We start from the raw sequence: 13,366 nt of genomic DNA, 5'->3' as shown, positions 1-13,366 counted from the left end.
AACGGACTATATCCTTATAATCTATGAAAACAAAAATGTGTTTTGTTTTTCATCTAAGGTTAGAGTTAGGTTTAAAAGCAGATTTTAATGAGATAATTTGTAGATATAGGTGGGGTTTAGGACTTTGTGGCTGTGATAACCAGTGAAGACCCCTGAGAAGAGGAAGACAAGTGGAGACAGCAGCTCATTGGTGACTAATAATTACTTCTGCTTGACATTTACATTCTTTGAGTACTTGAAGTTGATTTATGATAACAATAGATGTTTGTTTTTCCCACACATTAGATCAATGTGGATCAGAGTGTCCCAGTAAGAACATAAAGGATGAAAAATAACTCAGTAGTAGATTGGGAGATTCAGAAACAAACATTACAGACTATATTAAAATGCAATGAAACACATATATTTTTCATTTGATCACTGTTGTTGTTGAAAATTTACACATGTTCATATTCAATCTGGAGAAGATGTTCAAGGTACTTTACTTTACAATCGTTGTATTCTCCATCTCAAGTACATACAGTATATCTCAATATGGCCTGTTTTGACAAATGACACTATACTGTATCTCTCTGTACATTCAAGTGGACAACAGAAGCACTGTGCTGACCTGAGTGTCAGTTACACATACGTGGATTACAGTTGAAAGGAGCAACACAAAAACAATAATATACTGTATATACACTTCCCAATAATTATAACTGTATAGCCATTCATATCAGGTTCATTCTAATTCACCCAAGCTATATGTAACGTTCGTTCTCCTCCTCGTCTGAGGAGGATCATGGATCGGACCAAAACGCAGCTTGGGTAGAATACATATTTGATTTATTAAAGAAAGACGAAGACGGAAAAACTCTTAACAAACTACAAAACAATAAACGACGTAAACAGACCTGAACAAGAGAACTTACAGACAACGAAGAACGCACGAACAGGAACAAACGAACGAAACGAAACGAGACAGTACCGTGTGGTGCAACAAACACAGACACAGCAACAATCACCCACCAACAAACGGTGTGAACAGCCTACCTTAATATGGTTCTCAATCAGAGGAAACGTAAAACATCTGCCCCTGATTGAGAACCATATCAGGCTAAATAACAATGAACCTAAACATAGAAACACATAACATAGAATGCCCACCCCAACGCCCTGACCATACTAAACAAATACAAAACAAAGGAAAACAGGTCAGGAACGTGACACTATAGATACAAACAAAAGCCTTGTGAAAGCCATAACACAAGCCACAACACAAATAAGAATGTACTATATTCTTTAGCCATAAGAACAATAAAGCTAACAAATAAGCAGTCGGCTGCTGTGCTACATTGGGTTAAAATGTAAATATTTTACTGGAACCTTTGACAGACTGAGTACAATGGCCTCTGAGCCAGCTGACTCCCACATGCTTCCTGTTGTGTTCAAATGTTACCATAGATTGCATCGTCTTCACCGACACATTCGTATGGGTCGCCATCCTCTTCAGCCTACAGGAAACCAGATCAGAGATATCATCATCATCAACAACAACACCTCTATTGTCATCTTAATCCTTTATATTTAGAGCAAAGTTCTTCTCAGATCTCTACAGTAGCTGTAAACATATGCAGTAGGCCTACAGTAAAGGTGTGAATTATGGGGGAGCCAGGGGAGGCTCAGCTCCCCTGAATGAGACATTAGCTCCCCTAAATGCAACAAAAGTCAAGTAGGCTATACTTTAATGACAGTAGGCCTATACGGTGACTCTTTCAGTTAAAAGAGGTTAACGTTCGGTTAGAAGCATTCGATTTTGCAATGGCATAGGACAAACATTATTTTGGATTTGTGTGCCCTTAAAGTGTTTTCACGGCGAAACATAATGAAATGTTATGAATGCATAGTTACACTTACAGTGCATTTTCCAAGATCTCCAAGATCCATGATTTGTACAGTGTTTAAGTTCAATGTTCTAATTCAACACTCCAAGCATTAACTCATGAATTATGGACAACTCATGAACTAGGGTGTAAAACCTGTTTTGATTCAATTATATTGAATGAAGGCTACCTGTTCTGCGTGTGTTTGAATATGTGTGTAAAATAGTCTTGAGCTGTTTAAATTACGTATTTATTTTTAATTTAAATAAATGATGTATGGGCAAGCGAGTGCACTCAATAGAGACCCCCCTGAATGTCATGGTGTAATTCACTGCAGTACATACAGTACCTCCATGTTGCCAGATAGCTGATCGTTGGTGTAGTAGTTTGCGTGGGTTTCACTGCTGGTGTCTTTCTGCTCTTTCCTGTGGATACAGTTAGGGCCACTCTCAGATGCATTCTCTTCATTTGATAAGACACTACAACATTGAATTTAGGCTAATGGGCTTTAGCAACTCAGCAAGGATTGTAGGTTAAGATAGATAGAACAGCCTGTATTAAAATACCTTGATGTTGAGGGATCTGAGGAAGCAGACTTGGATGCATCCATATCCTGCATACTGGCTACTGGTTGGTCACTATGACTCGTCCCACTGATGAGAAAAATGCCAAGTTATCAAAACAGAACAAAACAGCCATCAAAAAAAAATCTACTTAACTCCTTCCAAAAATAAATAAAATAGTAACTTACCACTTCTTAGTCAATAGGCAAGCTGACATGGGAATTACTATTACTACCACCACAAATGCAGTAATACCAATTGAAACGTACAGCAGGAACATCTTATCTGTCCAAAAACAAATAAATATGATGTATTAAATGTACCTATACTATTCCTTATGATATAAATAATTCTTTGTTTAATTAATTAATTAATGATACACTTCCCTCCACGGTTTCCCTTACCATTTGTGGGCACAGTGAAGGACAAGGTGGCATTGCCCTGTGTGTTGTTGGCATGGCAGTGGACGGTCTCTGAGAAGCCTAGTGCCCTCTGTAGGGTCACCATGGTAACTGACCCATGCATCTCCACCCTGGTACTGGACAGGTGTCCTGCTGGAAGAGACCACTCCACAGTGCTGGGGGGCTCTGAATCCACAATGCACAGACATGTTACCATAGAGATGTCTGAAGTGCAGGCTGAGTCCACTTTGATCTCAGGGGGGTCTGGGATGAGAATGATGAACAGTTTGGTTTTAACTGAACATGTAGTGCTACATCCTGAAGAGTATTGTCTTAATATTATATACACAGACATGACATGCCCCTTAGTGACAACATGTGGATGAATCAACTAACTCTGGATCTACTTACACTCTATGTTGAGCTTCAAAGGGCTGGAGGGGCCTTGACCTTCTGTGTTGATGGCAATGCAGTAGAGGGCTTCAGTGAGTCTGGTCACATTCTCCAGTGTGAGTGTGGGTCCAGTGGTGGGCAGACGCCCTCTGCTGTTGTGCCAGCGGTAGCTTTGTGCAGCAGGGTTACTGTCACTGGAGCATCTCAGTTCTACAGAGTCTCCCTCCTTCACACTGGACACTCCCTTAACCTTCACATCCACTGGGGCATCTATGAATAACATCATTAGTAAGAATGATATTACTATGTAATAAACATCTTAGGACAGATTCAGTGGATCAACCACATGATTTCAATCTATTTTAATTTCCAAAGGGAAGTACGGACAAAGTTTTAGTACCCTTTTCAAAGAAGTTTCATTTCTCATATTCACAGAAATATTGTGAAAGTGAAAATCTTCCAAACAGTGTTGTTAAAACACAGATGTGGTCCACTTACATTTGACATTTAGCGTCTTGGAGCTGCTCACTGTCATCCCTCCCCTGTATGCTGCTGTGCAGACCAGAGGCTGGTTGTTATCAGTGATGCTGGATCTAAAGGTCATGGTTGATGTCTCTTCCCACTGGCCCTTGGTCTGCTGCTGTGATTGGATGCTGGGTGTTCCAGAGTGGCTCCAGGTGATGCGAGGGGGATCAGATGGGCAGGAGTGAGACACAGAGCAGGAGGCAGATACCTCCTCCCCCACCTTCACCTCCTCCATCACTGACAGAGAGGGGGGGTCTGGAGAGCCTGAAATCAACAAAGAGATGACAACAGTTGTAGCACTTATTCTTGGGTCTGTCCTTTTTTGTACCATTACAATTATAATCAACAAGAAGCTATAGCTAATATGTTAACTTTAGGGTAAATAGGATACTGTAATTAACACATTTGAAGTTCTCCTTGTCAATTTTCCCTGGAGAACTTACTGCTCACTGCAATGGAGACTCTGTCATCTTTGTATGAAGCCTTGTTATAGTTTTTGATTTCAATCCTGAAAGTAAAAGGTCCTTCGTCACTGAGATGGAGGGGGTCGATTCTGAGAGAGCAGTTCTTCTGCAGGAGGTCTCCCACCAGCTCTGTACGATGCCTGTAGTCTGTGATGGCGTTGGAGCTGTCTGGGTGGTAGATAACCTCATAAGTGTCTTTGAACCAGATGCCAGTGAATTCAGAGGGCTTTATCTTTGGTTCTGGGTAGTTGAATGAGCAGGGAATCACGATGCATGAGCCCTGCAGGCCGGAGACTGAGTTGGGCACCTCAGCAGTCCATGACGAGGTATCAACTCCCCACACTCAAATAGCAGATGGAGAAATGTTAGTCAGAGGTGTTGGACACATGTCAAGGAATTTGAGTATAAGAATGGAATGCAGCTAGCTAGTTTAGCCTACTCAAACAACCGTCTCAAACAGAAAGGGATTCCATGTTAGCTGGCTGGCTATGGCTATCCAACGCTGGAACTCTTCCAAGTCAAGGTAAGCTTTTGGTTTTATTAATTTATTGCCACCAAGGCTCGCTTGTGTAACTGATGAACTGCTTGCTGCTAACTGTACACTCTACTCCACACTGTACTCTGATGTGTTGTGCAATGAAGTCCACAAGCGAAGGGAAAATGTGAGAGAAGGAGAGCGCGTAGATGGATGTGAGAAGGAATTATACATACAACGAGCTGTTTGTATGTTGCTGCTATGAACGTGAACTGTGTTTGCGTGTGATCAGGTGTGTATTCATTGTGCCGGTTCTGTTGACGGGGATAAACATACCTGAATTGGTCGAATAGAAACTCGTTTTCAACTGTTGGACTAATGATTATACTCCAGATCAGCTAAATGCAGTGGTAGGTGGTACTGACTGTGTCACTGTCTGTCACCTTGATTGATTACTCAAAATTCTGTCAACCTGTGCACCTATGTTGTAAATGTTCCTTCATCATGATGGGTACAGGGAAAATTTGAGCATCATGTAGTAGCCTCAACCTATTGATGTTACATTGAACTGGGTGAATGGAATATGAATGACAGTCATCCAATATGCTGTAATAGAAATAAGGCCATGCTCATAAACGGCACCGACCGCCACTGCTGTAATCACATTGTTTCTATTTTCTTGTCAGCAAATAAGTAAATAAATAAATACAATATTTTTTACTGGATACAGAATCTATATTTGTAGCCTACCTCCAAGCCAAATGCAATGAATAAGAAAACGCCATGGTAATTTTTCAATCCCCATCACCTCCTCTCAGTGCTGGACCTGAAGGTATAAGGAACATTTTATTATCACTAGTAAGTTAACATTGGATATGATACTTGTAATGTCTAAAATCCAAATCAATTACTTGCATAGTTTGCCAATTCTTGCTCGTTCTTGTCAGATAACCACCCTCCTTCAGAGAATAAGGGCACTAATGTGTACATTTCACATCTAATTCCCATCTCACATGTAAAATGATTTCTTTATTTTTGCCATCAGGAGTTCCCATATTTTGTCTCAGACTGATGGTGAGGCGAGTTAACTATTCTGCCCTACCAAGCAAAAAGGCAGTAACTGCTAATTTGTTCGAAAATTAGTTAATGTAATTTTTGCTACATTAAACACATGCTTAATCATGCGGACAAGTATCCTGCCTTTATTATATTGTGTTTTGGAGAAAATGGGGGTCATGTTAGCAGTAACTGCATAAAGTTACTGTGAAACCAAGGTAAATAAAAGCAATTTTTCTCAGTTCCACACTATAAGCAGTTACTGTCTTTTTGCTTGGTAGGGCAGTATATTCCCTTGATGGTTAACTGGCCTCTGCTCAGTACCCTGCCCTGAACCTTAGACACTGTCACTAGCCGGCTACCACCCAGTACTGCTGCCCTATGTACATATAGTCATTGAACAATGGTCACTTTAATTAATAGTGTTTACATGTTGTTTTACCCACTTTATATGTAAACAGCAAAAAAGGAAACATCCATTTTTCAGGACCCTGTCTTTCAAAGATAAATCGTAAAAATTCAAATAACGTCACAGATCGTCATTATAAAGGGTTTAAACTGCTTGTTCAATGAACCATAAACAATTAACCTTTTCACACGCACCATCACACCCGTGTCATTAGAACGCTCATTTAGAACGGCCAGTTTCGAATGACGTAACAATCAGCATTTGAGCTGGCCACACTTTTTTCAGACACTTTTTACACAAACACTGTCCTTACAAAGTTATGTCCAGAATGTGAGCAGTTTATTTTTGGATGCAATGTTCAGATATTCACAGAAGTATCTATAGCATAACGCAATCATCCTAACCGGAAAAATGTAGGCTACATTTGTCCTCGCGCTAACTGAGGAAAGATTGACGCAACACAAGCGGTCATATTTTCTAACTCTCGGCTGACATAAACTACAATATGAATTAGCTAATAGCAATTGCTATGTCTAATTAATCACTTCAAAGGTGAGCTCACCGTTGAGTTAAACACTTTCTAGAAATCGAAAGTAATCAGATGATTAGTTTCAGCCCGCAGCCAAATTTTTTTCCACAAAGATAATAAAAGACAAGATGAGTTTGGTCTGTTAATAGTATGCATGTTGAAGGGGTGTGTCGTCTACCATCGTTCACATCCCACCATTCACTTCTTGAAGTTCTCAAAATGAGTGAACCCTGACTCACCTCATTTTGTTATAGCATCTTTGGTACGACAGGCGATCACGTGAAATCCAGAATGCATTGTATACATTCTGGAATGGAGATAACGTTCTAACATCACGTGCATAAAAAAACTCAAGCTGGGGCGACCGTTAGAGATATTTGGAACTCAAAATGCACCTGTAGAACAGTGTTAAGACACTAACAGCTTACAGGCGGTAGGCAATTAAGGTCACAGTTATGAAAACTTAGGACACTAAAGAGGCCGTTCTACTGACTCTGAAAAACAACAAAAGAAAGATGCCCAGGGTCCCTGCTCATCTGAGTGAATGTGCCTTAGGCATGCTGCAAGGAGGCATGAGGACTGCAGATGTGGCTAGGGCAATAAATTGCAATGTCCGTACTGTGACCGACAGCTGATCATCCTCACAGTGGCAGACCACGTTTAACAACGCCTGCACAGGATCGGTACATCAGAACATCACACCTGCGGGACAGGTACAGGATGGCAACAACAACTGCCCGAGTTACACCAGGAACACACAATTCCTCCATCAGTGCTCAGACTGTCCGCTATAGGCTGAGAGAGACTGGACTGAGGGCTTGTAGGCCTGTTGTAAGGCAGGTCCTCACCAGACATCACAGGCAACAACGTTGCCTATGGGCACAAACCCACCATCGCTGGACCAGACAGGACTAGCAAAAAGTGCTCTTCACTGACGAGTCGTGGTTTTGTTTCACCGGGGGTGATGGTCGGATTTGCATTTATCGTCGAAGGAATGAGCGTTACACCGAGGCCTGTACTCTGGAGCGGGATTGGTTTGGAGGTGGAGGGTCCATCATGGTCTGATGCAGTGTGTCACAGCATCATCAGACTGAGCTTGTTGTCATTGCAGGCAATCCCAACGCTGTGCGTTACAGGGAAGACATCCTCCTACCTCCTCCAGCATGACAATGCCACCAGCCATACTGCTCGTTCTGTGCATGATTTCCTGCAAGACAGGAATGTCAGTGTTCAGCCATGGCCAGCGAAGAGCCCGGATCTCAATCCCATTGAGCACATCTGGGACCTGTTGGATCGGAGGGTGAGGGCTAGGGCCATTCCTGCCAGAAATGTCTGGGAACTTGCAGGTGCCTTGGTGGAAGAGTGGGGTAACATCTCACAGCAAGAACTTGCAAATCTGGTGCAGTCCATGTGGAAGAGATGCACTGCAGTACTTAATGCAGCTGGTGGCCACACCAGATACTGACTGTTACTATTGATTTTGACCCCCCCCCCCCCCCCTTTGTTCAGGGACACATTATTCCATTTCTGTTCAAATCAAACCAAATTATATTTTTCACATACACACGGTTAGCAGATGTTAATGCGAGTGTAGCGAAATGCTTGTGCTTCTAGTTCCGACAATGCAGTAATATCCAACGAGTAATCGAACCTAACAATTTCACAACAAGTACCTTTTACACACAAGTGTAAAGGAATGAATAAGAATATGTACATAAAAAGATATGAATGAGTGATGGCCGAACGGCATAGGCAAGATGCAGTGGATGGTATGGTATAGAGTACAGTATATACATATGAGATGAGTAATGTAGGGTATGTAAACATATAAAAGTGGCATTGTTTAAAGTGGCTAGTGATACATTACATCAAGATGGCAAGATGCAGTAGATGGTATAGAGTACAGTATATACATATGAGATGAGTAATGTAGGGTTTGTAAACATTATATGAAGTGGCATTGTTTAGTGATACATTTATTACATCAATTTTTCCATTATTAAAGTGGCTGGAGTTGAGTCAGTATGTTGGCAGCAGCCACTCAATGTAACAGTCTGATGGCCTTGAGATAGAAGCTGTTTTTCAGTCTCTCGATCCCTGCTTTGATGCACCTGTACTGACCTCGCCTTCTGGATGATAGCGGGGTGAACAGGCAGTGGCTCGGGTGGTTGTTGTCCTTGATGATCTTTTTGGCCTTCCTGTGACATCGGGTGGTGTAGGTGTCCTGGAGGGCAGATTTGCCCCCGGTGATGCATTGTGCAGACCTCACTACCCTCTGGAGAGCCTCACGGTTATGGGCGGAGCAGTTGCCGTACCAGGCGGTGATACAGCCCGATAGGATGCTCTCGATTGTGCATTTGTAAAAGTTTGTGAGTGTTTTTGGTGACAAGCCGAATTTCTTCAGCCTCCTGAGGTTGAAAAGGCGCTGCTGCGCCTTCATCACCACGCTGTCTGTGTGGTTGGACCATTTCAGTTTGTCCGTGATGTGTACGCCGAGGAACTTAAAACTTTCTACCCTCTCCACTACTGTCCCGTCGATGTGGATAGGGGGGTGCTCCCTCTGCTGTATCCTGAAGTCCACGATCATCTCCTTTGTTTTGTTGATGTTGAGTGTGAGGTTATTTTCCTGACACCACACTCCGAGGGCCCTCACCTCCTCCCTGTAGGCCGTCTCGTCGTTGTTGGTAATCAAGCCTACCACTGTAGTGTCGTCCGCAAACTTGATGATTGAGTTGGAGGCGTGCATGGCCACGCAGTCGTGGGTGAACAGGGAGTACAGGAGAGGGCTCAGAACGCACCCTTGTGGGGCCCCAGTGTTGAGGATCAGAGAGGTGGAGATGTTGTTACCTACCCTCACCACCTGGGGGCGGCCCGTCAGGAAGTCCAGGACCCAGTTGCACAGGGCGGGGTCGAGACCCAGGGTCTCGAGCTTGATGACGAGTTTGGAGGGTACTATGGTGTTAAATGCTGAGCTGTAGTCGATGAACAGCATTCTCACATAGGTATTCCTCTTGTCCAGATAGGTTAGGGCAGTGTGCAGTGTGATTGTGATTGCGTCGTCTGTGGACCTATTGGGGCGGTAAGCAAATTGGAGTGGGTCTAGGGTGTCAGGTAGGGTGGAGGTGATATGGTCCTTGACTAGTCTCTCAAAGCACTTCATGATGACGGAAGTGAGTGCTACGGGGCGTTAGTCATTTATCTCAGTTACCTTAGCTTTCTTGGGAACAGGAACAATGGTGGCCCTCTTGAAGCATGTGGGAACAGCAGACTGGGATAAGGATTGATTGAATATGTCCGTAAACATACCAGCCAGCTGGTCTGCGCATGCTCTGAGGACGCGGCTGGGGATGCCGTCTGGGCCTGCAGCCTTGTGAGGGTTGACACGTTTAAATGTTTTGCTCACGTCGGCTGCAGTGAAGGAGAGCCCACAGGTTTTGGTAGCGGGCTGTGTCAGTGGCACTGTGTTGTCCTCAAAACGAGCAAAGAAGTTGTTTAGTCTGTCTGGGAGCAAGACATCCTGGTCCGCGACGGGGCTGATTTCCTTTTATAGTCCATGTTAGTCACATGTCTGTGGAACTTGTTCAGTTTATGTCTCAATTGTTGAATCTTGTTATGTTCATACAAATATTTACACATGTTAAGTTTGCTGGAGGGAAAAAACAGTTGACGTTTCTTTTTTTGCTGAGTTTATAAGACACTTTATAAGACACACTGAGTGTACAAAACATTAGGAACACCTGCTCTTTTTGTTATGACAGACTGACCATTTTAGGTGAAATCTATGATCCCTTATTGATATCGCTTGTTAAATCCACTTCAATCAGTGTATTTGAAGGGTTTGAGATAGGTTAAAGTTGGATTTTTAAGCCTTGAGACATGGATTGGGTTGTTAATTTGATTCGTTATGACATTTCTCAATATTATAATTTTTTTTACTTGTTTGACATTTTACTGCATTGTGAGGAGCTAGTAACATAAGCATTTCACTGCACCCGCTATAACATCTGCTAAACTGTATACGTGACCAATCATCTTTGATTGATTTAACCCGCTAAAGTGTAATGTCTCTTACAATATGTATTTTGAATTTGCTTTCCACATTGCCAAACTCAAAGATTTTCAGAAGCTAAGTGTGAAATCTCTTGAAATTAGTATTAAATCTTATAAAATTGTATCCTGTACCATTCCACCATTTTCACTTTAGTTAGGGCTATTACTCACACTCAGTTATTATGACTAACAGCACATGATTAAATCAAACTGTTTGTCATATGCATTTCAATTCACAATTTCATTCAAACAATGTACTTGTGATAAAGTCTTTCACAGTCTGTATCATGATCTGTGCTGTGACCATAGAATTGGGGATAGAATACTGGAATGGACATGAAAGGTCTTATAAAAAGTCAGCCATTTTGGTCAGAGAGTTGGTCAACCATGGTCAGCCAGTGTGCTATGATAACTATTCTCTTACATCTGCTCCTGCCACGCCCTCTACTCCTCATCCTGTGTCTCCTTGACCTGCCTCCACTCCCCCAGTACTCTCTCCCTCTCCCTCTCTCTGTGTGTGATTGTGTGGGCGGAGACAGGTGTGCTGGAGTCAGAGCAAATTCCCACTAGCTGCAACCTGTTCCATAATCAAGACCTCTACAAATACTCAGCCCTGCCACTTCCACGCTGCTAGATCGTAACCTCTGCTCCGTCAGTCTTCGGTTCTAGCCGTTTGTTACTATTTAGATCCTGTTATCCTGTTGTGCCTGTTTTCCTTGCCTGATGCTGTTTTTCTCTCCGCTACAGTTTTGCCCGCTATTACTCTGGTCCCTGTCTCCAGTCCCACGTCTCGTCATCCTGCTACTCTGTCCTGGATTGCCCACTCTACTACTCCCTTGGATTCCCCTCCGGACCTGCTTACCCTATCCCAACCCCTCTCGCTCCAGCCTCAGCCTCCGCACCTGGTTTCCTGAAACCCGCCTGTGCTTCCCCTGACCTGCATTCCATCATCCCCCTATGTTTCAATAAATACATTGGTTACTTCATCCCAGTCTCCTCGTCTGAGTCTGATCTTGGGTTCCCCTGTTCCACTGCGCGTAACATATTCCACTTAAACTAGCCAGCCAGTTGAAGTGGAAGGGTTCCAACATCTTTTTTTCATTAACTGCCAATATAACAACATTCCATTGAAACAATGCAGTCAGGCATATAATCAGTTGATGATAGGACTTAAACAAGTGGTAAATGCAACAAGTACTAACATATCATATAATACACAGCTTTCTAAGAAAACAAACATTGAGACCTTGATGGTCTATTTACATTTTAGAGGCTATTTATACAGAAAATGTGTATAAAAACGATATATACTGTATTCATAAGTATATGACAATATTGAAGGTTACCAATAACTATGTTACACAATTTCTGATATATTACATGCCTTACTATTATTTTCCTGCAAAAGTAAAAGCAGGAAATGCCTCTACTGCTACTCATTCCAATCAGACTGGTTTGGATTTCTCCCTGACCACGACTGCCATTTTCATACATTCTGGAACTGAGGGTTTATGACATAACCCCTCTAGTAATTTAATAGGATCTCTATGGCTGTGACTAGGTAGAAATATTTCACTAATCTATCCCTTAATATTGATAAAGGTCATTAGTCACGCCCAATTCTAAATACAGTAACAGTTCCAAGCAAAAAAACTGCACACGGTATATCATTCTCTAACACAATTATTAAAATAGTCTTTACCTTATAACAATGTCTGGTCTTCAATTGGATATGTGTATGGTGAGAAAATGTTTCAACATAGAGCGACCCTCCCTCGCTTGTCATGTAAGGCTTTTCGAATCAAGTTGAGCAGTGACTCAATCAGGAAGTAACAAGAGATCTAACTGTAGGACCTCATACATAGATAACGGTTATAGCTGTCACGCCCTGACCGTAGAGAGCTTTTTATGTCTCTATGTTGGTTTGGTCACGGTGTGATTTGGGTGGGCATTCTATGTTCTTTATTTCTAGGTCTTGTATTTCTTTGTTTCTGGCCGAGAGTGGTTCCCAATCAGAGGCAGCTGTCTATCGTTGTCTCTGATTGGGGATCTGATAAGAGAATTTTGTTCTCCATAAACCAATTTAATTATATTACTCAGTCTGCAAATCAGAATTTGTAAGATCCTGGTCGAATGAAGCAGACGGCGGCCCAGCTACAATAGATAGTCAAAAAGGTTTATTCAGAGAACGTTCTAAAGTCAGGAATACAAAACAATTCATTTTATACTGACTTCTCACGCCCACACATTCACACAACCATATGCACACACACACACACACACATACAAACAGACGCACACACATGTCCTGCTACCCAGCCGCCAGAGATTAGTGACCTTGTCCTTGAGACATACTCCCTGTTCTTTCCCCAAATCTCTAGTCAGGTCGGCACCAAGCTCAGACAGTCTGTGTTTATAATACCATAAAGACATATTGTCTTTACCCTAATTCTGACTAGACTACACATTTATTGATTATGATGTTATACATTCTAATCACTTCCATACAATTATATGTTTCAGGGCGGAATATTCTAATCATTCAATTAACCGATATTTCTCAACTAACAGGATCATACTTAGGCAGGCCCTTTCCCTCCTTCTGTGTGGGATCTTGTTCTTTGTTTGTGTGCAGC

General features: G+C 42.3%; 1 protein-coding gene across 2 annotated transcripts; it reads right to left on the bottom strand.

Moving 5' to 3' along the window:
• Positions 1–389: 389 nt before the first annotated feature.
• On the bottom strand, positions 390–12,578 carry LOC139572389 (B-cell receptor CD22-like). 2 transcript variants are annotated; one of them, XM_071395136.1, is made up of 10 exons: positions 12,433–12,578; positions 5,437–5,512; positions 4,191–4,553; positions 3,721–4,011; positions 3,241–3,492; positions 2,833–3,093; positions 2,617–2,713; positions 2,432–2,518; positions 2,215–2,290; positions 390–1,496 (listed from the first exon to the last, which is right to left on the bottom strand). In XM_071395136.1, exons 2-10 carry the CDS (start codon positions 5,489–5,491, stop codon positions 1,431–1,433), a joined length of 1,548 nt encoding a protein of 515 aa, XP_071251237.1. In that variant the 5' UTR covers positions 5,492–5,512; positions 12,433–12,578; the 3' UTR covers positions 390–1,430. The 2 variants fall into 2 exon arrangements, with proteins under 2 accessions (XP_071251237.1, XP_071251238.1); XM_071395137.1 differs by lacking the exon at positions 12,433–12,578 and adding an exon at positions 6,714–6,836.
• Positions 12,579–13,366: the final 788 nt, after the last annotated feature.

This window comes from Salvelinus alpinus, chromosome 4, assembly GCF_045679555.1.
Source record: "Salvelinus alpinus chromosome 4, SLU_Salpinus.1, whole genome shotgun sequence".
NCBI classification, from domain to species: domain Eukaryota; kingdom Metazoa; phylum Chordata; class Actinopteri; order Salmoniformes; family Salmonidae; genus Salvelinus; species Salvelinus alpinus.
Note: the sequence above shows the minus strand (reverse complement) of the source record. Positions and strands in the feature narration are given on the sequence as shown.

Excerpts from the sequence above, each read along its gene's own strand:
- LOC139572389 (XM_071395136.1), bottom strand. The coding sequence starts at position 5,491 with ATGGGGATTGAAAAATTACCATGGCGTTTTCTTATTCATTGCATTTGG. Across the intron at positions 3,493-3,720 it reads CAAGACGCTAAATGTCAAAT|ATGCCCCAGTGGATGTGAAG; the intron begins GTAAGTGGACCA and ends TGTTATTCATAG. Across the intron at positions 2,714-2,832 it reads CTTCACTGTGCCCACAAATG|ATAAGATGTTCCTGCTGTAC; the intron begins GTAAGGGAAACC and ends GTTTTTGGACAG.